Source organism: Berghia stephanieae, chromosome 8 (genome assembly GCF_034508935.2).
Source record: "Berghia stephanieae isolate SIO BIC M18660-M18661 chromosome 8, UCSD_Bste_1.3, whole genome shotgun sequence".
Classification (NCBI taxonomy): domain Eukaryota; kingdom Metazoa; phylum Mollusca; class Gastropoda; order Nudibranchia; family Aeolidiidae; genus Berghia; species Berghia stephanieae.
The window spans coordinates 15,550,514-15,576,408 of NC_088367.1; the positions used below are offsets into that span (position 1 = coordinate 15,550,514).

A 25,895-nucleotide genomic window follows, 5' to 3' on the forward strand; every position below is an offset into this window, starting at 1 on the left:
TTTATTGTTTTTTTGTTATTGGCTGAAGAAGGGCTTTGAGCCCGAAACGTTCCGTGTTTGGTATTTTGTTCTTTTTTAAAAAACTGTTATATTCATTTTTGTTTGTTAGTTTATCACTGCAATGAATCTCTAAACTGATCATCCATTTTGACGATTTTATTTACATTTTACTACAAATTGTCATATCATAATGTCAAATGCAAACACAAGGCATCGGTAAGCACATGACCAATATTTGAAAAATAAATAAATAAAAATAATTAGAAATAACATCACCCAATAGATTAAAAATAGTGACAAAAAATTATGTGTTATGACTCGTTATAAATTCTTAATAATTATAATAAATAAAAAAGGAAAACATTTTGGTGGTTGTGAAAGTGATGGTAAGGGTGGAAGGGAAATGACAGCATATAATTTACATGGTGTTGATGTGTTAACCCTCCATAGGCTGGGTTAGATTTCAGTCTCACCAAACATCAAGGTTTACCACTGGTTTTTTTTTTTTTTTTGTGTTTTTTTTTCAATGGAGCAGTATCAGCAATGCAACTAGAGTTTAAATGAAGCACTTTTACTGCACATCTGCCAGGTGGTATGTGAGGACAATATCTTGACTGAAAGTTTCCCTACAAGGACAGGAGTCAAGCAAGGATGTAAGCTCTCATCGCTACTGTTTATCTTAGCCTGAGATTAAATCATGAAAGGACAACAGCCAAGAAGAAAGCTTGGATTACGCAGACGTAATAGACAAAGTAAACACACTATGTGACTTCGCACCCAAGACTGGACTGAAAATATTCTTACAGAAAACGAAAATTATGGAAACAAATGTAACAGGTTCAAGAGAACTCAACATAGGAACTGAGAGAATTGAAGACTTCAGGATAAAAAATAACAAATGATAGAAACTAGAGGAAGGTGTAAAACACTGAATATGCAAGGCAAATCAATCATTTCCAATGCTGAGGGGAATTTGGAGATCTAAAAAGTGCAGACCAAAACCAAACTGAAACGAAACTTTTTCAAGAGTAATGTCAATTCAGGTCTCTTGTATGGCAGCAAATGTTGGAAAGTGACAACCAAATTAACAAATAAATTGGAAACTTTTCAAAACAAATGCCTCTGAAGAATTTTAGAATTGTTTTTTTTTTCAATGGAGCAGTATCAACAATGCAACTAGAGCTTAAATGAAACACTGTTTCTGCGCAGCTGCCGCAGAAAACTAAGAAAAATTCTGTGCATGTACTTTAAATCTGAATTTAAAGAAAAGAAATCTATATAAAAACCTATATGCACGATTTTCATCCTTATTTATAAGAATTGTCACTTCAGAATACATGATAATTGGTGACGTGAAGTTCAATTTAAACATATACTCATTTCTAAGTAAAATAGCTATATTTTCAGTTATTTTAATCTTTAAAAAAACCCCCCAAAAACTTGAGCTTGTATTTGGCGCAATACTCACTAAACGTGCTCAAAGCAATTTACAAATTCTTAAATCTTAAATAATTCTTTTAAATTTGAATTTGGTCAAAGTTGACCATTAAAAAATCTGTATAACCCAATGAAATCTGTGATAGCCCAATAAAGGTAATGGAACACATGATTTGAAAGAAAATTAGTCACATCGTCAATGAAGTAATAATTCCAAACCCAGGTCAAAATTAGGTCTGAAGATTGATCTAAATGTTTTAATGCCAAAGAACATTATTGTAGATAATTGGATATAAGCCTATTTTAGAGACCAGACAGACCTCTACTGGTCATTGAGACACCTTTTGGCAGCCTCCATCATGTTTTTCTCGTGTTGTTGTAGCTCTTCCAATTTCCTCATCTCCTCTTGGCTGCTACACAAAATAACAAAATAACTTCCTTTCTTCCTGGCCCGGCCTCTCATCTGAATAAGAGCTGTCACATTGCTGGGCGGATTCATGCTGACCACCAGTTCTACTGTGTTGATGTCGACACCCTCTTCTGCTATGGAGGTGGCAACTAAGATGTTGTATCTAAATATATATAAAGTAAAGAAAAATAAATAAAGTAATTTCAACGATGACAAGCCAAATATCATTCAGATAATCTTTTCCTTCCATTAATGTCACTTTTCAACCATGAAGATTATGACATTCAAGTGATTTTTGTAGGAAACTCTTATAAAAAGAATAATTGGATTAGAAGTTTTATGAAGGAATCAAACAAGTTAGTGAATATAATTACTCTCAGGAGGTTGCTCTTAAATATGTTATGATACACGGATAGGAGGAAAATGTTCTGTATTTGCTTATACAAGAGAGAGGGATGGAGTTGGCTTCATTGATTGTTCTCAAGATTTAAAGAAAATTTTCAAAAATTAAAAATGACTCACATTTGTTGAAACAATACAACATAACTCAGGCAAAACACAAAAAATAAATACAAAAAAAACCCCAAACAATAATAATAATATATGGCTTTTATACAGTGCCTTACCCTGTATCTCAACAAGCTCAAAGCGCTTAACAGTAACGTGACAACTTTCACTCAAACATACAAACACTTAAACATGTAGTATGAAACTTCGGCAGTGTTCCATATTGAAAATAAATGTTTTAAGATGTTTTTAAAAGAATTCTGCATCATGACTGTGTCTGATATATCTTGGAAGTGGTGACGAATATTGAAACGCATGCTTGCCTATTGTGGGAGTCATTTTTGGCTTCACAAGAATGTGATTTTCAGACTTTGATCTCAGATTTCTGGCTGAGACGTAGAATTTAAGCATGTCATTAATGCATCCAGGACTATCAAAGTGCAGTGATTTAAAAACAATAGTACAGATCTTATATTTTATTAGTTTCTTAACGGGCAGCCAGTGTTCACTTAGCAAACCCAATGCAGAATGATTTCTTCTCTTTCTATAAATAAGCCTGACAGCATCGTTGTGGGCTACCTGAATGGATTTTATTTTGTCTTCATTTATAGAAGAGAGGAGAGAATTGCAATTATCTAGCTTTGACAGAATTAAAGAATTAACTAACAAGACCGAGATGTCTCTTGTAATGAGATGTCTCACACTATGTATTCTTCTCATTTCCATGTACATTAACCTTACGATATGATTTACTTGGCTGGCAAAAGACAAAAATTGAATCAATAAATAGACCCAAAATTCAAACAACCTAAGCAGTTTCAATTACACTATTTCCTAAAACGATTGATTCACACCCTACATTTTAAAAAATTGCTGGCCTAGCGATAAATATTATTTCAGTTTTACTATCATTAAGTTTTAGTCTGATCAGTTCCATCCAAGTTTTCAATTTAACAAAGCAAGATTGGAAACGTTCAATTAAAAGATGTAAATGGTCGTGGGTTACTGACTTAGAAATTTGATTATCGTCTGCATAAAATTGGTAATTTTGATTAAAATCAGAAATAATTGATCCAAGGGATTTCATGTACACTGTAAAAATAACTAGACCCAATACTTATCCCTGTGGCACACCAAATTTCAGGGGATGATCAGATAATTTGATATTTTTAACCACAACAATCTGTTGAAGATTCGTTAAATAAAATTTGAACCACTTCAGCACCAATCACTGATGGTGGGAATGGAATTGTTACTACACCCTTATCTCAAATAGAGGCCAAATGACTCAAAGGATAAGTGAGTGAATTTGTTAAAAAATAACCAACAAATAATATTTTTGTTTTCCTTTCCTTTTCATCCCTTCCCCCCTATATCATTTATGCAATTATTGTAATATAAAAAGCAACATCAACAACAAAACAACAACAACACTGGTAATAATATCAATAATCATGCCAGTTAATTGGAATGATTTTCTAGCGTCTGCAACCGTTATAAGAATAGTTTCTTTCCAAGTAATATTAACAATGGCATTGGGCCTATCACTACCTGTTTCCTTTAATAAATCTTGTCAGTTTAAGTGAGCCATAAATGATTAATGAGAACACTTGTAATAATGCAATGGTTGATTTAATTTTGATGAGGTATACTGCCTTGATTAAAATTGTATAATGTGTTGTGGGTTATTGTGGAACAGGATTTATGTGCCCTTGATTCATAATAAGGGGTGTAGTGACAATTCTACCGCAAATAGCAAATCGAAAATTCTTTAGTAATTCATAATTTTGATGCCTATTTTTATCAAATGCATTTGTGGTGTTAAAGTAACATTTTAAAAGCATAAAAAATAATGTGGCATTTCAAATGAAATCTCTCCCCCCCCCCCCCCCCCAAAAAAAAAAACAAAACAATAACACTTTTCAGTGTCGTCATAATGCAATCCAAACGGCTGAAGAGGGAAATATATTGCCTTAACTTTTTCATTATTGCAACATATTAGACAAAGACGTAGGATTTCTATTTAAATGCCGTCGGAGGGAAATGAAGGATGAAGAACAGGATCTGAAACACCAAACAATCAGTTGAAGTTTGATATCATTTATAAGCAGTTTTCAAATTTGAAAGAGACTACATTATTTCTCATTGGCAAAAACACGACAATAAACTAAAACATCATATATAAAACTAGTCTCACTTTCTCTGGTTGTCTAGAACTTTCTTCTGGTCCTTGACAGCCATGCCACCATCTTGCGTCCCCTTCCCATGGCCCACTAGACAGGCTACTCGTATAGAGTTATTCTGGACAAATGCTTTGCGTTTAAGACTTTTAGAAAGAGACTTGGCGTTCTTTCTCTGTCGGACTAACACAAGAGCCATGGAATCCTTTTTGCTCAAATTAATGTAAGAGGGATCTTGGAGGATCTATCAAAATAGAGATAAAGAAAAATATATACCAAAAAGAAATAAAACAAAACAAAACAAAAATAACATAAAAAGAAACAATTAAAAAAAAAAATTCCCCTTCCCCCCCCCCCCCCCCCCAACAAAAAGAAAAACCAAATTAATCACGACGCCCCCCCCCCCCCCCCCCCCCACCTTCACACACACACTCACAAAACAACCTTTATTTCTTGATCTTACAGATGGTCACGGTCTAAATATTATTGACCATACTTACAAAAGCTTATAAAGTATCTCATACTTGATTCAAATCAAAAATTAACAGGCACCACTATTTCAAAACTCATGATTTTGTCCAAAGAACTGAGGTAATTAGCAAATCACAAAAATTATTATGAACGATTAAAAATAAAGGTTGATGATATTCATTCCATATGTCCGTCATCAATTATCAACTGAGACTTTTAAAAAAAAAAAAAAAAGACATTTGTTAAAAATTTCACCACAGCACACAAGGAGATTAAATATAGGGTAAAGAATTGAATTATGGAGGATAACGAATATCAGTTACTGTGTCAGAAGCAAACAACTGCCAAAGAAATAGCTATAGATAGAAATGGACAAGTGGGCTATCCCATAATTTTCCAAATTCATATTTTCACTTTCTTTCACTTTAAAACAAAATATCGGGCCAATTTTCTTTCAGCACACAATATTAGTGTTTCATTTTATTAAACCTTACAATCTTAAAAGAAAACAAAAGGATCTTAAAATAAAAGAAGTTGAAGCCAGAAAGTGGAGAATCGCTTAATCAGAACCATCTTTCTGTGACAGAATTCTTTTATTTATAATATCTACTGCCGGTTGACTGGTACAATTCAGAGCTTCATCAGACTTTTCTTCAAATTTTTATTATATTATTTAGATCAAACAAATACCTGAATCAGTTTTCCTATCATGGCTGTCTCACCATCACCCTCTTCCTGTTCAAATGTCAAAATCTGTTTGTAGAAAGTCTCACAAGGGAGGCCTAGAATTTTCATGTCATTCAATATCTGGAAAATAAAAGTGAAATAGTTTTGAAGTAAATGCTACCCATTTTGAAGCTAAAGCTTGGTTAACCTTTTCCTGTTTTCTTAACTTTTTTTTTACAAACAACGGCAAACAAAAGAACTGATTAATGGAATACATTCTCATCTGTGAACTTAAGTATTGCAAAGTGATGCTTACATTCTCTTGCTATGTGCATCAAGATGTTGGCCTTGGTGCTTAAAAATTGAGAATTTATTTATGACATTCAAAAAAAATCAAAAAAATCTAAACACTAGAGTGGGACTTGCAAAATATACATAATGGAATTTGAACTTTCTTTCACAAATGTGAAATGGTAAGTTATCACTTACATGATTGGTTTCGCTCTCTTTGAAATCAGCTTTAAGCTCATCAAAATCCAAGCCAGTTGGGATGTCAGCGATGTGAAGTAAAACTTTAAAGGTATGACTGCGTAAACTCTCGTATGAATTTCTCTCAATCTCTTCTGCATCTCTAACACATTGAGCTTGTAAGATAAAAGGCAAGATTTCCGACAATGGAGCAGCATCCTTCAAAAGAGAATCTGTCAACCTCTGTAAAGTTTCCTCCATGGGGTGCTTAAGAACATCATAAAAGTAGGAACAAGGAGCATCCTTGCAACTTTTAAGAGTGGAGGAGAGTGGAGCTAGTTTGATGTAACATTGCAAGAAGTATTTGATACACTGTGCTTGGAAGTGCTGTTCCTTGTCAGTCAATGGCACACAGATAGGGTGAAGGTAAGGATTGGACTGGTATGATTTCAGTTCTGGTAAATAATCTTCTCCGACAAAAGCAATTTTGGCACCTCCTGAAACAATGGCAAAAATTTTTTTTTTAAATTTAAAGCATTATGAAACTCTAGTATTAAAGACTAGATGAAAAAAAAAGAGTCTCAAAATACAAGAATGATATACTTGCTATGAAATGTTTGTGCTGGAGATTGATATCAATACTTGTAATATATTCTCACACGATAAAGTAAGCGATAACTTTTTTTTTTTTTTTACTATGGAGCACAACAGTTATGAATCTACTCTCAATGTATTATTGTTTTAGAAGTGATTATCTGATTATGATTAAGATACCTGTCCTTGATTCATGCTAAATGTGCAAAAATCATGTTTTTCATTGTTCATTCTTTTCAAAAATATCTGTAGTTAACAAATTTGTTATGAATTTTAAAATATGATGTTTATTGTTTTGGAATTTATATGTAATACCTTCCATTTATGTGACATTTACAAGAAAAACCATAAAAATTGTGCTGGAAGGCGGTAGCCAAAAGTTTCTAAGAGCAAAGATGGATAGTTTGTAGGGGAGTCCCCACGATTATCATAAGCAAGCAGATCAAGGGTTTCCTTATGAGCAGAAGACTGTAAAATTTTATTGCAGCATAATCAACTTCTGATTTTTTTCAGAAAACTAAGAACTTAACAAGAAACAAACGGAATGGAAAAGTGTAAGAAAACTCGGAAACTTGATTCATGAGAATGTAGACATCAAATGTAGAAAAATACTAGCTCAAACTGCATTCAGAGAACTACACAACGTTTGGAACAGGGTGAACATCATTAATGAAAATAAAAGAATACGCTTTTACGAAACACTAGTGCTGCCAATCCTTATGTACAACTGTGGAATGTGGGGTCTTAAAGAAAAGAATTTGGACATCCTGGACTCCCTTCATTGCAGACAATTGAGACGAGTTATAGGGGTACAGTGGCCAGACAAAATCAGTAATGAGGATGTATATGACAGATGCAGAGTGCAACCAGTCAGTACACGAATAAAGAAACAAAGATGGGAACTGTTTCTGACACGTGCTCTGACGAGATGAAAATATTCCAGCACGAAACTTGATGGATGATTGCTTCAAGCAAGGAACCAAATACAGAGGGTGTATACCAACTTCACTTCCAACATTATTGAATCAAGATCTCAAAAAATACCAAATAGATTTAGAAACAACCGAAGAACTGATTTCAACAACACAACAGGGGGAACCGTGGCTCAGCAGTACGGTCTTTGCTTCATACCCAAAAGGCACCAAGTTCAATCACCCATAGCTGCACTTGAGCAAGTCCCCTCGTCCTAGCACAATTTGCACCGCTGAATGGCGGCTGACACCTGGGTTATTCCAGTCTTCCCTTGGAATAGACCCTAGAGACAAATTTCCCCTATGGATGAATAAAGGGAATTTTATTTATTTTTTTATTTATTTTACAAGAAAACATCCAATTGCCTCAGCACCTTAACACACATTATGACATTCAAAAGCTAAGAACACTTGCACTGGACAGAGATTTATGGAAACAAATTACTAACTGGATATTAGAAACAGACTGACATACTTGAAGTAATACACACATTCACGACAAGCGTCCATAAAGACAGCGAAGACATATTCATTCATTAAGTCTCAAGTGTATAGAGATACAACAAAGATAAGAAAGACACTCGTCAAATTAAATCTTCTGTCATTTTATTGACAACCACACAGCTTCTGTCCTTCACCATTTGTCCTCTCACCCAAATCTCGCCAAAGTCTCACATAAGTCTTATTACGTCACTATCGTCCAAGAACATTCAACTCAAATAGCCATATCAAGTTCACCCTATTCTTGAATATAGCAATTCAATCTGAAGCCCAATATATAAATGACAGTCTATGACCATTGAAAATGTCAAAAGTCAAATTTACTAATAATTGTAACATAACATTCACTAGAGGTTTCTAATTTATGTAACTAGATGTAAACTATATAATAGATAAGTGACAAATCAGATTTTTTATAAGGCTCTGAATCCGCAAAACCAATCGTCACCAAATTTTGCATGATGTTTAAATTGATATGGAGATAGTTTGTGTGGTGTGTATATTGAGCTTGTTGAAATATTGCAGTGACTTTATAGAAAAATCAAATTTGTTTCGTCAAATCCCATCAAAAACAGATGCCACAATTTTAGCATGTTGATCGTGTGTCTATCTCCCAAAAAAAGAGTAAAACAATGAGGTGGGAGTATTTGCACTGAATCAATACAAGGTTCTAGTCTCTCTTATTATGTTGAATAATTTGATTTAGTTAAATTTATATAAACCACTTTACGCTCTTAACGTTCTGAAAAATTCTATGACGAGTGAGTGAAATATTTAAGACATTTGACCAGATACTTTGCCAACTCTTTCAGTGATTACTAAATCTGATTACAAACAATGTTGATAGCTGCTCAATACAAACTGGGTTCCTGAACAAAAGTAACCATGGCATCATACATCAAAATTTGGCAGTTTTACAGTTTCTTTTTGTCTCAATCCATTCCCTTTTCTATTATCATTATTATTATTATTATTATTATTATTATTATTATTATTATTATTATTATTATTATTATTATCATTATTATTATTATAATTATTATCATCCATCATTATTATAATTATTATCATCCATCATTATTATTACCATTATTACTATTATTATTATTATCATATTATTATTATTATTATTATTATTATTATTATTATTATTATTATTATTATTATTATTATTATTATTATTACTATTATTATTATCACAATTATTAATTAATTTTATCATCATCATCATCGTTATTATTAATTGTAAATATCAGCACCATCAGAATTTATTACCAAGTTCTTGCAGTAGAGCTTTTAGCATCAAGTATGTGGCTTCTTCAGTGCTTTTCCCTGCTGGAGATGCAGTCAATCCAAGAATCTTAGGGCGCTGAGGGTCTTCAATTCTAAGGTGATATTCTTGAATCAGCCGGCGATAAGGATGCTTCTTAACACAGTGATGCACCTCATCAAGGACAGCTAGGCTAAAGTCTTCCCATAGAATGGACCCACTGTTTAACATGTTGATGCAGTAATCTGGACGACATAATGAAGAAGACATGGAATGATGAAAAAAAATAAATGATTACATTTCTAATTATAATAATAATAACAACAAAAATAAATAAATAAATAAATTAATTAATTAATAATAATATGCCGCCGCCGCCGCCGCCACCACCACCACCACCACCAACAACAACAAAAACAACAACAATATAATAATAATAATAATAATAATAATAATAATAATAATAATAATAATAATAATGGTGATGATGATGATGATGATGATGATGATGAGGATAACTATCGATGATAATAATATCTATAATAATAATAATAATGACGACCAACACACACACACACACATACACATATGCAAGCACATAGATACAAACAAAAATACATTATTTCTTCATGTTTCATTGAACTTTGTGCTAATTGTATTGTAACAGAAAAAGAATAGTATATCAATACATATTTTTTAAAAATAATTCTAAAATTCACAATTAATGTGATGATAAGTCGGCCAACTCAAAATCTATGATTCAAGTGTTCAAGATTTGAACTGAATTTCTATTGTCTTAACAGCTTGACAATAATATTAACCTGGACATATTTTTCAACCTCATAAGAATACTCCATGGGGCTTTATATTTGGACACGGAGAGATATTTTCTGAATTTAATATCTTATATATTTCGCTCACTTATTGTAGAATTCTTTGCCAATATTTATATATAAATTCTTCGAAATTGATTATATTCAAAATAATGAGAGGATCCACTAACTGGTATCGATTCAATGCAAGTACTATGCAAGTACTCCCACCAACATTGTCATACTCACTGCCAAAAGGTTGACACACAACCCAAATGCTAAAAAAGATGGCGTCTGTTTTCATAATGTAAATGATGCTGCTAAAAGCTTGAAGAAATAAATAGCAATGTGAAATTGAATGTAAACTTCAATTCATATACGAAAATAGACAAAATGGACATGTCGGATTTCCCCTTTATCAACAAAAACAGGATGAATGAAACACTACAGACGAATGAGATAATGTGGTAATGGCGTTGTTAAGATGAATAAACAAAAATGTTGATGCCCAGGAAATAGTGTGCTACTTTGTGAGGAAGCATGAATTAAAATAGAGCAATAGATATTTATAAAAGGTGCGCAATTAATTAAGTCAAAAGAGGGGAGGTGGGGAGGAATTGTGTAATGCAATAGTCTACGCTTTGTTTTATTATGCTACATCGATGATAATGCTCCATCAGTTTATTTGCAGAAAAAGACAACTTACCCACAGTTTAAAACAAAAACAACCACAAAAAAAATGTACACTTACCCACAGTGGTCACAATTATATCATGTTGCCAGATAGGTAGATTGTTGGTACATAATAATCCACCACAGACAAAGGCCAGAGTCAACTCTCTTTCTACAATCTCAACATTGTCGTCATCATTAGCACTTCTCTGAAGAGAATTTCTGTCAAAAATAAAGATTGAAACTCACATTCTATATATATTCCAAAACTGTCTTACAAAAAACTTCAAAAGCAAATATAAAGAATGAGAATTTGATTTCTTTGAACTAAGGAACATTCCAAACATATAAACTGAATAAGGCAAGACCCGGTACCTCTGTGTCTTTCAAGGGTATGTCACACAATACTCATTATATTTCTGGGCAACACCATCATCATCATCACCAATATTCTTATCAGTATCATCATCATCATGATCACCACCATTAAACCACCATCATCATCGTATTTTTCATCACAACCACACAAATCATCACAATTCTATTAAAACTGCTAATATGCATCATTGTTATTAAATCACACCATCCAATACCAGCACAACAAACAAATATCACCACCCTCATCATCATCATCGCAACAGCATTCATTCCACTGCTACTGCAACCATTACCATACAGATGTGACTACATCTACTACTACTAGTACTATTAAAAAAAAACTATCATGGTCATCATAAAATCGTCTCTTTAGTTATCATATGTAAATAACATTACATATTCCTTTTGCAGAACAAACTGATATGGAATCATCCTTATCACCCTCCCCCCCCAAATCAACCGTCAAATTTTTGTAGCCTGCTCGACATTCGTTCTTAATAATAATAATAATAATAATAATAATAATAATAATAATAATAATAATAATAATAATAATAATAATAAAAATAAAAGCACTAATATAGCGCTTAATCCATACATATCCTCTAAGCCCTTTATAACAAAAACAAACAAAAAAACAACTCACATATGTACAAACGCATACATACACATACACACACACACACACACACACACACATACACACAAACACTCAGAAAGTCCCATTTATAATGAAAACATTAAACCTATAAAGATTGATCCCTAAAATATATAGTCTTTAATTTTCCCTCAGAAGAGCGTTCCAAATTTGTGGACCAGGACACTCTCCCACCATTTTGTATTTGATTTTGGTACAAATAACTGAGAGGATCTCAATATTCTTGGTTGTCTATAACCATAGAGTAATTCAGATAAGTAGGTTGGGGCTGATCCATTGCTTTGAATTCAATTCTATTCGCTATTAAGGTCAGAACCAACACATGCATTATCATATGCAGCCATAGAGCACCTCCCTGAGACTATGACTATGGTGTGCTTACTATGAAGTCTTTTCACACAAAATGCAGATTGGAATAATCTTGATAGTGAACCAAATGTGTCTCATGGCATCGGAATCTAGCTGAAAGTGGCTTTAGGATAAACTTTTATCCAGCAACTCTAAAGCTTAGTTGCTGCAGGTCATGTGGGACTGACATCTTATTAGCAAAAAGCAAATTTAAAGCATTGCAGGAGGACAAGATTACTTTATTCATCCATCATTTGCACAGAACAATTAGAATATCAAAAATATCTTGATGTCCTCCTTATTCCTCTCCAGGACAGCAAACTCAGACATCTGATTTGCTAAATGATGGAAGACCACAGAAAGCATTATGCCCATTACTAATCACAAGTTAATTACAACAAGTCATCCTTTTCCTTCTCCACTTGGCTGTGATGGGATGTGGCTGACTAAAAATTCATTTTGAATGCTAACCCAATGATCGAAAAATGGAAATTCTAGCGACTATTCTTCCACGCTTTCAACTAAATGTGGATTGAGGCAGTATGAGGTCATGGAGGCCTGAATTAAAAATAAAAGGAGTCGAAAATACTCCTTTGTGGGAGAGGGGATAATAATCTCTATGTTATATATATTGGGTCTCTGAATTGAAGTTAAAAATAGAAAGACACATTTTTGCAACAGACTGAGGCCAAGACCTTGCTGAATGTTGACAATACACAAGAGAGGTTTTCCTTGTTGCAAATCACAGCAGCAAGCCACAAAGTGCCGATAGTACTATGCACAGTGATGGAGCTTGTAAGTGATTTCAGAACGGCCTCCAGAGTAGGAGATGGATCTAGGAATTGTTAGATTTATATATTTTGTGACATATACTCATCAATTGGCCGTGTCCTATCCTGAGGATAGCTAACCATTGGAACTGTCAATTTCACACAAGAAAAAATTCAACAGAGTGAACCAATTGGCTAGTGGAATCTAGGTAAATTAAATTGAATTATTTTTAATCTTTTTTATATCTACCTCAAACAACTAGCAGAAAATGAGCTCGATCAATGCACAGTATTTTGCACCAAACAGCAGAGCATAATGTTTCATACAAATATTATGATGAGAGATTGACAAAACCAGGGGTTTTAATAAGTTCTTTTAGATATGAAACAAACCAACTTGGGAACTTGACTATTTTTGTAGCAAAGACAAGTGTACTGTATGAAATGAAAAGTATATTTCATATGGCCTGCTGGGAGAACAATTTAAGTACTGTGCAGCAAATTGAACTGTAATTGCACACCACAAATATGAATTAGAGACAAGAGGTACATACACTCCACATGAAAAACATGTGTACCCCAAAGTACAGAAATTGAATAAATATTGAAATAAATGCCATATACTATAAAATGCATTTGTGCTGAAAAAAGGAATACATACAGTATTCATATATTTCTCTTATGCGTCTGGGGTACATTTGTACCCCACAGTGCAGGAATTGGGTTTGTCAAACACAGTACAGGAATAGGGTTAATTAATTACTTTAAAAAATTGAGTATAAATTAAACCCTATTTCTGTTTGGTTTTAGATTTTTTTTCCCCAGCATCCAGTTCATCCTGAAATAATAACACTCTACGGGCTACAGATTAAAATTATTCATCTTTAACCCTTTTAAGGTTTGATTGATTTCTGGAACCAAAGCAAACCCGCTTTTACCTTTTAAATTTCTTGCCCTCAAACTCTGTCTTGATATATCTTGCCTGTTGAATGACGAGCAAAACTTTGTCCACCAAGAAAATCACTGGTCTCTTAGGGTTTTTTTCCAACATCAAACCAATTGTCAAAACAGAAACCATGGTTTTGCCTGTACCTGAATATAGATAAAATTATAGGCAAATATCTAAGTCTTTTGCACTACGTAAAAACTTTGTAAAAGTAGAAAGCAGACTTTTATTTAAGGGACAAAGAGGGGCAAAATGGCAGGGTGGTTTATCACTGCTGAATTACCTAGTGTATCCCAGTTTAAGGCTGTCTCTGGCACTATTTTGTTTTTATTTCAAAAAGGTTATTGGCCATTGATTTGCTGACTTGGATGCCATGGACGTGGTTCCTGAAGACATCTGTATTTGTTTGTTGGATTATCTTTATTTCTTCATGGCAATTTTAAGCAACAGCATCTTACAATTCTGCATAGATGGGTGTACTTTGTTGTTGTTTTGGGGTGGGTTTTTTTTGTTTATTTTGTTTTTTATACTGCTGGTTTTTAATAGGAACACATGAAATTAAAACCGATTGGAAACAATTTGTCTTTCTTTTTTCTTCTTTTTTTTTTTTTGTTATCATGAAAACTTTCAATCATCCTAAAATGCTAAATTCAGTTTAACCAAAATATCCCTACTTCTAGTTTACTTTTTCCATGGTGCGATATTGAAAATAAAAAAGAGTGATTAGCATGACATTAATAAAGCAATCTTAATATTTTCACTTTAGGTTAGTCTGTGATTACCTTTAATAACAATGATATGTTACTATTTCAGTGTTTCAGCGCAACAGAAGCAAAACAATCTCTTGCTTTATGGCATTGTGTGATCTTCTCAGGCAAATAGACTAAACATATAAGAAATATGCCCAAATATTCATCTCATCTTAAGTCTTTATGCTGAGATCAAAATTTGTCTGAATGAAAATAGATAACATGGTTCTTGAAACCTTATGCACTATGAACAATCAGAGGAATAAACCGCATTAAAAATTCTAATTAATCAGTTAAATAATCAGAAAAGACGCCCTGTGTGAGATCTGAAAGGTAAATGTAAAAGAAATATAAATGTTTAATAAACTGAAAGTGAAGAGAAAAGTTATTTTAAGAATCAAAAAGAAACCTGGGAAAGAAAAAAGAATTGGAAAGAGCTGAGGAATGTGACAGGATACAAATTTGTTTGTTTTTTTTCTGGTTTTTTTTTAACCATCCAGAGGACCTGTGTCTAAGTTCGGTTTTTGTTAGCTCCTTTATTCTTTGGGTAAGAAAAGAAACCCTTATTGCTCAGTTTACAGAGCTGCACCGAGACTGACAACTGAATTTTCTTAAAATAGAATCTATAAATAATTTTTCCCATGGGATTAAAAATGAAAGTGAGTTTTATGATTTTCTTTCATTTTTTGCTAAAAAAATGAATGCTGTAAAAGGATTTAAATCATCGAAAATGATGATAAGAATGACAGACTTTTACTGACCTGTAGGTAGGTAAACAACACAGTCTGAAGTCATGGCTTTCTCCATAAGATTGACTTGGTAACGTCTGGGGAAATTCTTGGTAATATCAAAGGCCCTTTGGGCCATTTGGAAATCTTCTCTCCGTACAATGCATGACTTCTCAATTGGGTTTCGTAACTGGACAGGAACTTTGCAACTGGACAAATTCCACTGATGCAGTTTTCCTTCCAGATGCTCTTTAAAACTTTTTTTAGCATTCATCTGTTTCTTACATAGCTCGCAATAGTATTTGTTTCTGGAGCCTAACCTAACTTCAGGACTAGGATGCAAATTTGAAGGTTGCTCAGGAGTCTTGGTCATTGGTTGCCTTTCTTCCCCTTGAATATTCATAAAAGTGTTGCCATGATCATTTTCATCTTCATCATCAGAGCTCTCCTCTTTTTCAGCTTGATCAAGGTTCACAACATTTTTAAATCCACGGTCTTTGGCCCCACTTCTGACTGTTGGTGACTTCCCTCCAACTGTAATGTTGCCAAATATTGAATTATTTTCTTGATTATTATATTCACCACTTTCTGACGATTCCTCGCCATCTGCTCTTGGAAGCTCATCTGTAGAATTTCTTTTCTCCTTGATTTCTCTTGATGTTTTAACAGAACAACCATGATCCACATTTTCTTTGGTTGTGTGAAGACCAATTCCACTATTCTTGTTGTGTTGTTCTATGGAGGATCTAAATCCTGATGAATTAATATTGTCATCCGGTGATATCTGATAACTAGGGGATGAAAAACGAATAAAATCCCCTGCTCTGGTGAGAAAATTGCTCTGAGTATTAATTTCTGATTGGTTGTAATTACTGGATGTTTGGTCTGAGAAGTCACCCCTTCCTTTAATTAACCGATTACCTTCGACAAATCCTGGTACAAAGGCTCCAGTTTCAGCAATGACCTGTTCTTGTGTCAGACAGATAGGGTCAAAAACATCAGCTCTTGGAGACGAAAATTTGGCATTTACAACAGGGTTTTTTCCATAAGTCAGAAGTTCTTTAATTTGTTCTGATGAAACTGGAGAATCTAAATAACTGCTGTGGGAGTTCTGTCTTGAATGAGGAAAGTGTTTTCCATATTGTTGCAATTCTTCTCCTTCAAAGACTCCAGAATTTTCTGTGACATTGCCAGATGCAAAAATGTGTCTAGGACTGCCCCTTGGACTTTCAATCTCAGATAAACTGTGTGATCTACGATGAATATTCAATTGCTCTAATGTATTCAGCACTTTTCTACATATGTCACAAAAATACCATATTACTCCCTTGTTACGCAGTTTCTTCCCACCCTCAAAGACCTCTAAAACTTGAGAATCACCCTTGAAGAGGGCCTCATTACGCCGGTGGTTATCTGAGATAAAATGCTCCAACGCAGATTCTTGGCCTGTAAAAGATTTTTGACAAATTTCACAATGCAATGGATAATGTATGCCCTTTTCAGCTGTCATTTTTCTTAGAACATTGCGTCTATGTGGTTTTCCCTGAATGTGTTGACTGGCTTGTAAGACAGAAGTGAGTTCTGTTGTACAAGCCCTGCAATATCCTTTATTGCCATCAAAATGGTAATATTCCTGAGAATGATCAAGTCCACTTGACTGATCTGTATTTTTATCTTTACTCCCAAAACTGGTCCCTTTTTCTATTTTATTGTGGTTGGATGATATTGAATTCTCCAGGCAATGTGGCAATGGCAATCCTCCCCATCTTTCAGACTTTTTACGATGTTGCTGACCGTTGAGATGCTGCTGTGCCTGTTTCAATGAAGTCAACTCAACATTGCATGCTTTACATGAGCCTTTCGTACCATCAAATTCATATTCTCTCTCTCCTCCATTTATAATGAGAGGAGAACTGTTAGAAGAAGGAATATTGGTAAAACTAGTCTTAACCGTTGTATTTTCATCTGTACAAATAGGTGTGCTTGTCACAGGTAAGGCTGTGTTCAAATGAGAAATTGTTTTATTGTAATTTGGTGAAGCTTGTGTTACTTGATTATTGACTTGGGCAGCTTGATTCAATCCAATAGAGCAAGGTTCTGGTCTACTCGAATCGATTAGCACAGATGGTTGCTGATTGTTGTCAAAAATACTTGTCATGGTCGGTGATGTTGGCTGTTGAGGGTTTGGAACTGGTAAAATCATTTGTTTTTCTTTAAACTGAGTAACTTTATCATTATATTCACTCAGATTGTAGCTCAAAGATCGATGAAATTGTTGTGTATCAGTTTCATTATTAATGGTTTTAACAGAGGCTTGAGAAATAATCTGGTCTTTTCCAGTGGAATAAAAATCTAACCCTGACTTCCCTTGTACATCCCTTTGGTCTGATGTTGTTCCAAGGCCATTTTTTGATCTTGAAATGTTATCATTTGCGGAGCAAACTCCTGATTGAAAAATCTCCATCTTCTTTGTGTGCTCAAGGTCATTGTCATAGACATCTTCTCTTGCTGACACTGATACATTTTGAGATCTTTCCAATTTTTGTAATTCCTTCTTGTGTCTTGTTCCAGCAAAATGTTGCATCATATTGAATTCACTGGAAAATGGAGCATTGCATAATTTGCACATGAGGATATTGGAATAAGAACCTTGGACATTTCCAACATTACTCTTAGGGCTTGGGGAGTTTCTTCCCAGGTATTGGGGTAACTCTGTATTACCAGCAACTGCGGTTTGAACTTCAGCAGTTCGAGATATTGGACTTTGCAGCAATTGCCTCTTTTTTTTCTCATGACCTTTACCAAAAAGATGCTGATGAGCTAGCGGCTTGGATGTAAGATCAACATCACAAATATAACACTTCCCTCTTTTAGTTGCCTCATCAAAAACATAATCTTGTCCAAGACCGTCTACAAATTGACTTTTTGCTGGTGACTCACCCTTAGTAGTATCAGCTCTTGAGATATCGTTGAGAGAACCATGAGAAAGGAAATCATTTGTTCCCTGATTTATTGCATGGGGACTATATAATGTTTGTTGAACTGAAATTTTTTTAGCATCTGTAACAAAATCAGGATTAAAATGGGAGGACCCAACGCTAGACATATCAGTCTGAGCCTTCGCAGCTGTCGTTGAGTTTTCTTCCAGTGTTTTCAGTTTGCTCAAGTGTAGATTTCCTTTCTCATGAACTGTAAGTTGTTCAATCGAATTAAAATATTTCTTGCAAACATGACAAAATGGATTGCCTGACATTTGGTGATATAAATATAAATAACGCCTGTTAAAAATAAATCCAGAGAGCTTTAAGCTTGTCTTCAGAGACTTTTATTAGATTCAAATTCTGTTTGAAAGAAAGAAACAAAAAATACGAATGAAATTTGAATGAAAATCAAAATCAAAGCTTACTGATCATTACCCCACCTCCAACCCTTTCGCCAATGCAATCTCATCATAAAAATGCATTTTTAAAAAATAGCATAACAATATCATCTGATCATAACTATGTTCTTGCATAGGGATCAAGATGCAGTTGAGATTTTTTCATTGTCCAATAAGATTTGAGTGGGTAACTGGGTTTGTTAGCTCTGAAGGAAAGTATTAAGCAGTAGACTGTGTGCATTTAGAAGCAAGCAGTTGCTATTGTCCATTTCACACAATAGAAACTGGGATAAACTCTGGCTCCATAGGACTAATGGCTCTGAAGGACTATTTTTGTAAATATATCCAGGCCATGATTGCTGGAGATACAGCAGTAATCATCAACTGTTATTTCAAAGTAATAATTATCTTAGCTAAATGGTCATTTTGTTCGGCTTACAGTAGGAAATGGTTCAATAATATTGATATGTCTTTCACTTCCTAACTGGGCAATACTGATTTGTGCCATTCCACGTTGCCCTGAGCACCTCAATTTGCTATGGCTACCAAAGCATTGTTTTCATTACAACTTATAAGATGCGTATTACTTGAATGAAAATTTTCCCTCACAGAGCTAAAAATGTTTAGCCCTTTGCCTCTTGAATCACAGATCACTGCCTATTATCAATCCATCTTTGAAGTTCCCGTCATCCCCCACTATTACTACCTCTCATTTTACTTTGTGTAACAGACGTAAAATAAACCGAAGAGCAGTGCTGGTTTATGCATTAAATTCCTGGATGAATTCCCTTTCATTGAGTATAAATTTCATCTCGGAAATCTCCACAATCGCAAATTTACAATAGTTCAAACATACTGAAATTTTTCTTGGTTAAAATGGCGTTCAACTTTCTGACTTATTTTGTCACCAGCTTGATGATGATAACATTGAAATGAATGATGAAGAATGTTCTTTTTATGATAGTAATGATGTCCTGATGAAAGCAATGTTAATTGTGACATTTTAAAAGATTTAAATGATGTGAATAATGATATAAGTAGTGATGAAGAGGAGCAGACTGGGTGGTGGTGGTAATTGGATTCAATAGTCTGATGTCACGTCGCCCAGCAACGGAGAGCAGTGTGGTTCTAAACAAAAAAAATCGGTACTTTTTATTCTTAATGCTGGCTAGAACTTTTCATATGTCATGTGATCAGAATGTATAAAAGTCAAAACATGATCATATTTACAATGTTTTTCTCCTCAGGATACACTTTTATGCTCGTCGTAGAAATATTTCATAAGGGCGACCATGCTGTAGTTGTGGATTGCCAAATATCTCAACTAAATCGGTGTTCCATTCATTATTTTACAATTCCAAATCACGACAATTTTTCATTCAATAAATATATAGGAAGTGTCTAGGGAGACCAAAATCTTGGTGGACTACTTTGGCTAGGGAGACCAAGATTTTGGTAAAACTATATTTTCGTTTAAGAAACTCTTCCTTTCTGTTTAAGAGGCGAGTTTGTTTCTTCTATATATTTATGTAGCAATGACTATGAAAATTTTTATTTTCTATTTTTGTAGGAAATACTACTCATAAATCAAAGCCCTATCTCCACTGAGTAAAAATCTTTTTGAATTTTGAAAATCCATTAATATATAACAAAGTTATACAGTTTCAAAGATGTCATTTATTTGGATGACTCACAAAGAGAAAAAAATACGGAAAATATGGGACGCTTTTTCTGCGTTTTATTCTGGTTTGTGCCTGTATCTCGCTGAATACGTGGAATTAGATATTAAAACTTGGCAATTTTATGGCAAAATTATCAGAAAATATGATGAAGACATCAGAAGAGTTCTTACTTGTATAGTTTTAGAGCTGTATGGCTAGGGTCAACTATAAATTTGTTTTAAAATATACATAATATTGATCATTTGGAACTTTTCCGAAGTGTAATCTTGTGTCTACAACCCATACAAATGACACGAAAAATGCCTGCTGAATTATTATCAATCAGTCCCGTGAGACCATGGCTTATGTTAGAGTTAGAGAGAGAGAGAGAGAGAGAGAGAGAGAGAGAGAGAGAGAGAGAGAGAGAGAGAGAGAGAGAGAGAGAGAGAGAGAGGGAGAGAGAGAGAATGTGTTAATCTACTATCCCTATGACATAACAATGAAATAATACCTTAATTTTTAAAAAGCGCGCGAGGATTTGTGTCATCCGTCATCGCGAACAAGGTTGCCAGATGGCCACGTGTGTGGCCAAATATATAATTTTGTTTCTTTTTTTGCATTTTATTCATCTATGTTTGTCTCAGTGACATTTATCCTAGTCTATTCAATTTTCTGTTTGTTATAATTTAGTTCATTTTAAGTGGGCCAGTCTTAATATTGAAAGCCATATGATTTTCTATTTAGCCACTTTTGAAGTCGATTTTGGTCAGGTTAAAGTCTGGCCATCTGGCAGCCTTGCCTCGCTCACGTCATTTTCGTGTCGCGCGATGGTGGAGCAAAATGGCCGTCTCACTGCGTGGAATCAGCGCTATTTCAGTTGGAACTCCCAAGGGACCAATAACCCTTCCTGCTCGCTACCTGCACGAGGTCATTGGAGTTCAACTGGTATCAGGCAGTGCCGTGTCCAATGGGGGCAATTATGGATATTTATGGTCTTATAATATGTCGGTATAGCGGGAAAACAATAACAGACTCTTTCACTTCATTATTTTCATTTGAAAAATCAGTTGTCTTTCTAAACATCAGTGAACATTTGACATTCTTGTGGTTAATAGTTTTCTTTGAATATCACAAATTGTTGATCTAATTTTAAGTGCTTGTAAATTATGGTGCACTTAAATAAAAAATTTGTTATTCAAAACTCAGCGGCAGTATCTCAAGAATTTTAATAAATATCAAAAGTACATATATTATCATATTGGCAGTTGATTTTCTTGATTTATTCATGGTTTAGTAAGTTCTGTATATTGTTTTTACCAATTCCGTTCCTCTCAAACAGTTGTGTTGATCATAACAGTAAACTGATATGATTTATGTCTTTATGTGGTAAAATAACTCATAAAGATAATATTTTATTGTCCAGTAAAGCCTAAATACCAATATTGTGTATGATTTCAATATCTCAATGTACTATCAATCTGCCTATAAAGTATGACTTCTATACAAGAAAAAAATCAATCACCCAACAAGGTTACTGGACATGCTACAAATATTGCAGTAACAATCATCAATTACAACTGACACTAACCACTGGTACTGTTAAATTAAATGATTTGCTCCAACAGACGGACATAGTATGTGGATAAAAGAGGATACAAAATTATGAGGGCATATAGTTTATTCCAAGTAGTAATAGTAACCTTTTTCTCCTTATTGACCAACTACATTCAAAACGAACACACTGTCGATACAGGTTATATAGAATCATCTCCTTTCCTTCAAGAATACACATTTAGTCATTGTCTTTTAAAGTCATCTGATATACCATTGAACTCCAGTCAGTCAAATTTAGAGATAAAACAACTGAATAACAATCAGAGTCAAATCAGTACAACACCACAGGCATACCACAGCAGATCATTTAATTTTTGGGAAATCATTGCCATATATATCTGGACGCTTCAGTCTATAAAAAGTTAACACATTCACTTGTGCACAAAAGGAGAACTTGACCTTACATTATATTACTTATTCAACATGCAAGAATACCCTAAACATTGACACCTATATGACACTATAAAGTCGGCATTTCCTGAGACAACCACACAAAAGCAGTACCGTATACATCTTCAAACTATAATGCCTAACAGTCATAAAAAAAAAACAAATTTGACTTGAATCGTAAGGGATTTAAGTATAGAAAAAAGTTATCAAGCCATTAAAAAGTTGGCTTTCAAATGTGCCCAAAACTCATAATATTTAAATCAGTTAAATGCTTAAAAAATAATATTAGTATTATTTTCGTCTAATGGTTTATATTTTATTCCTAAACTGATATTTGGACATAATTCATGGCATGGAGTACTATGGGAGAGAAAATGATGATCTCACCAAGTCATGCCAAATATGAAATTTACAATAAAAAATTCATATCTTTTAAGGTTTTACTGCCCGGACAACAAAACTTGGCATGTGTCAAGATCATCAATTTTACTTTATAATGATGCTTGTTTCAATCATTTTCTGCCGCTGGGAATTAAATTATTGATATGCAAATTACAACAAATTAATTTCATTGATAGCTCAAAAACCACTAAATTGACACCTCTCTTATGAGCAGTCTTAAGAGGATACATTATTATCAACCATGGCATATGATGAAAGAAACCTTTGCTTTGCTTGTGGTGAGGGAACAATTTTCATATTTGTGTTAGCAACTGAGCAATACCATGAAATATTGCAACAATTAATTACCATCAGTGGCATCACAGATTCCCCTGACCGCTACCTGTTCCACCCATGGGCTGACCCCACTAATGGGGTCAGGTTGACCTAGCACTGAAATACTGCTCAGAGGGGAAAATGCCACGCAGTGGTCTCCATATTTTCACTCATTGAAATGCAAATTGGGTTGATGTTTTGTGAGAATACGGGAAAAGTACTTATCATAATCGAATGAAATTTGAAATATAAATAGAAGAAATGTGCATATATAACCGTATGAGCGACAAAATCTCTCCTCTTTGTAGTTTTAGAAATATTGTACTCCAAAGAGTAAAAATCTATTTTTAACGGTCTTCTGGTAATCGTACGAGTTTTGTCGCTTGACATAATCTAAAATGACCTCTTTTCTAACTGTGTGTCAACTTTCAGTCATATTCAATTATAAACAGCGTCGTAATTAATTTTTTTATATAGCATGTACGAAACGGCTTCGTCCCATATTTTGTCGCGAATTTGGGCAATTTGTGAGCGAAAAAGAGGCCCAAAGATTTGTGCGGGATAGTCATTGCTAATTTATGGCTTAACTATTGTTTTTTGGGGGGTATTCTTTATTAAAATTTATTTATTTAAAAAAAATTAATTTAGTTTATTTTTTACAGTTGTCTAAAAAAGCAAAAAAACAGAAAACAAAACAAGAACAGCAACAAAACCAAACCAGTAATAAATAAACAGAAGAAAATAACTCGCCTCTTCTACATAAATAGACAGTTCCATAATCGAAAATATCGTTTTAGTTTTACCCTGGGAAGCAAAAATTTTGAGTCTCCCTAGCCAAAACTAGCCAGTGTGCAGAGGGTGGAACTGATAAAGAGACAGAAGAAGATTTCAAAAGAAATTCTGTTTTGCTCATATCAGATTGACTCAGCTTATAACCCTCATGTGCGGCTATGTGGTCTTGTAGTAAGACACTCGCTTTACGATCGGAAGGTCCTGGGTTCAAGCCTCACTCGGTGCAAAGTTGAGTCCTTGGAAAAGGCTCTTTACTCACATTCTCTCACTGTGCTCAGGTGTAAAATGAGTACCTGCCCAATAACATCATTGTCTCGGTCCGAAAAAAATTATAATATAGCCTGACAGGCGTCATTGTCCCGTCCTACATATTAAGTGTTGCTATTGGCCAGGGACCTCTTGTTCAGCGCTTTGAGCACGTTTAATGGATATTGTGCTATATAAAAGCTCAATTTAATAGCCCCTGCTTCGGACTGTAGAAGGAATGTTGCCTGTCTAACACTATCAAAATATGTTAATTTTAAAATGTCCTGATTTTGTTTGGACATCGCATTGTTGTTAACAAAGCCTTTCTTTTAGACCACAGTATTTTAACTGACTTTTGTTACTTTTGACGAGTTCCAGCTCTTTTCTTTTTAATTTCTAACTGGACTTCCAATTGATCTATGCTTTTGTCTTTCTCATGCTCATCAAATAAAGTGGGTTTAGACTACCTGTTGATAGTTACTATACCATTATTGTTATTTTTGTGGCTATGTGGTCTGATGATATGACACTCGCTTTCAGATCGGAAGGTCCTGGGGTCGAGCCTCGTGCTTGGTGCATAGTTGAGTCCTTGGAAAAGGCTCTTTACTCACATTCTCTCACCGTACTCAGGTGTAAAATGAGTACCTGGCCGTTAACAGCGTTGTCTTTGTCCGAAAAATTGTAATATCGCCTAACAGGCGGCATGTCCCATCCTACATGTTAAAGGTTGCTGTTGACCAGGGACCCCTTGAAAAGCGCTTTGAGCACATTTAGTGGTTATTGCTCTATATAAAGCTCAATCTTACAATTTTGATTTGCATCAATTCTATGTATTTATCAATATTTAAAATATTTTAATATATACTGCCATGGGAGAATATTCAGACCGAGTCCAAATAACCTGTTGATTGCACATGCGCATTGGAATTTGACTCCGAATAGCCCTATCAAATATTTGAGTGGTCTATGATATTCGCAATTATGGACTTGATTTAGCTAACACTGTTGTGAGGGGCAATATTTTGCCTTGGTTTGAGAGTAAATCCGTTACAACAATGACAATGATGAGCCCACAACAAGTTAGGCTATCAGTATCAGTATCAGATCTGCAGACAAGTAAACATCGAGTGAAGGCAGTTTGCACTTATTTGCAGGTCTGATAACCCAAATCGTTATGGGCTCATTGTTGTAATTGAATTACTTTCAGACAAATGCAACTATTGTCCATTACAACAATAATAAATCAAGCTCGGTTATCATCAGGCATGCAAATAAGAGCCCATCGGATGAGGGGAACGTGTGCAGTAACTTCTGACGGACCAATTCGGAATCGAAATATCCTTCGAGTCATTTTTTAAAAAGATTCCTAATTAAGACTGTACTTTAACGTTGAAGTGGGGAACACATTCCAACATGACAATTAAATACTCAACAAGAGAGTAAAATAGAAACACCTCCACGCAGTTGACAATTCGTCTTGACGCCCATTCCAGACAGACAGTAGGAGCTCAACCATTTCCAAGAAACAAAACTAAAACCTAAAACAAGGAAAGACCACTCT

General features: G+C 34.3%; 1 protein-coding gene across 2 annotated transcripts; it reads right to left on the reverse strand.

Moving 5' to 3' along the window:
- LOC144978240 (uncharacterized) lies at window positions 1-25,895 on the reverse strand. 2 transcript variants are annotated; one of them, XM_078924061.1, is made up of 9 exons: window positions 25,789-25,895; window positions 15,569-18,876; window positions 14,051-14,204; window positions 11,038-11,180; window positions 9,480-9,719; window positions 6,160-6,635; window positions 5,695-5,811; window positions 4,551-4,777; window positions 1-2,009 (listed from the first exon to the last, which is right to left on the reverse strand). In XM_078924061.1, the coding sequence occupies exons 2-9, from the start codon at window positions 18,786-18,788 to the stop codon at window positions 1,760-1,762; spliced, it is 4,827 nt and encodes a 1,608-aa protein (XP_078780187.1). In that variant the 5' UTR covers window positions 18,789-18,876; window positions 25,789-25,895; the 3' UTR covers window positions 1-1,759. The 2 variants fall into 2 exon arrangements, with proteins under 2 accessions (XP_078780187.1, XP_078780188.1); XM_078924062.1 differs by having other exon boundaries at window positions 25,717-25,860.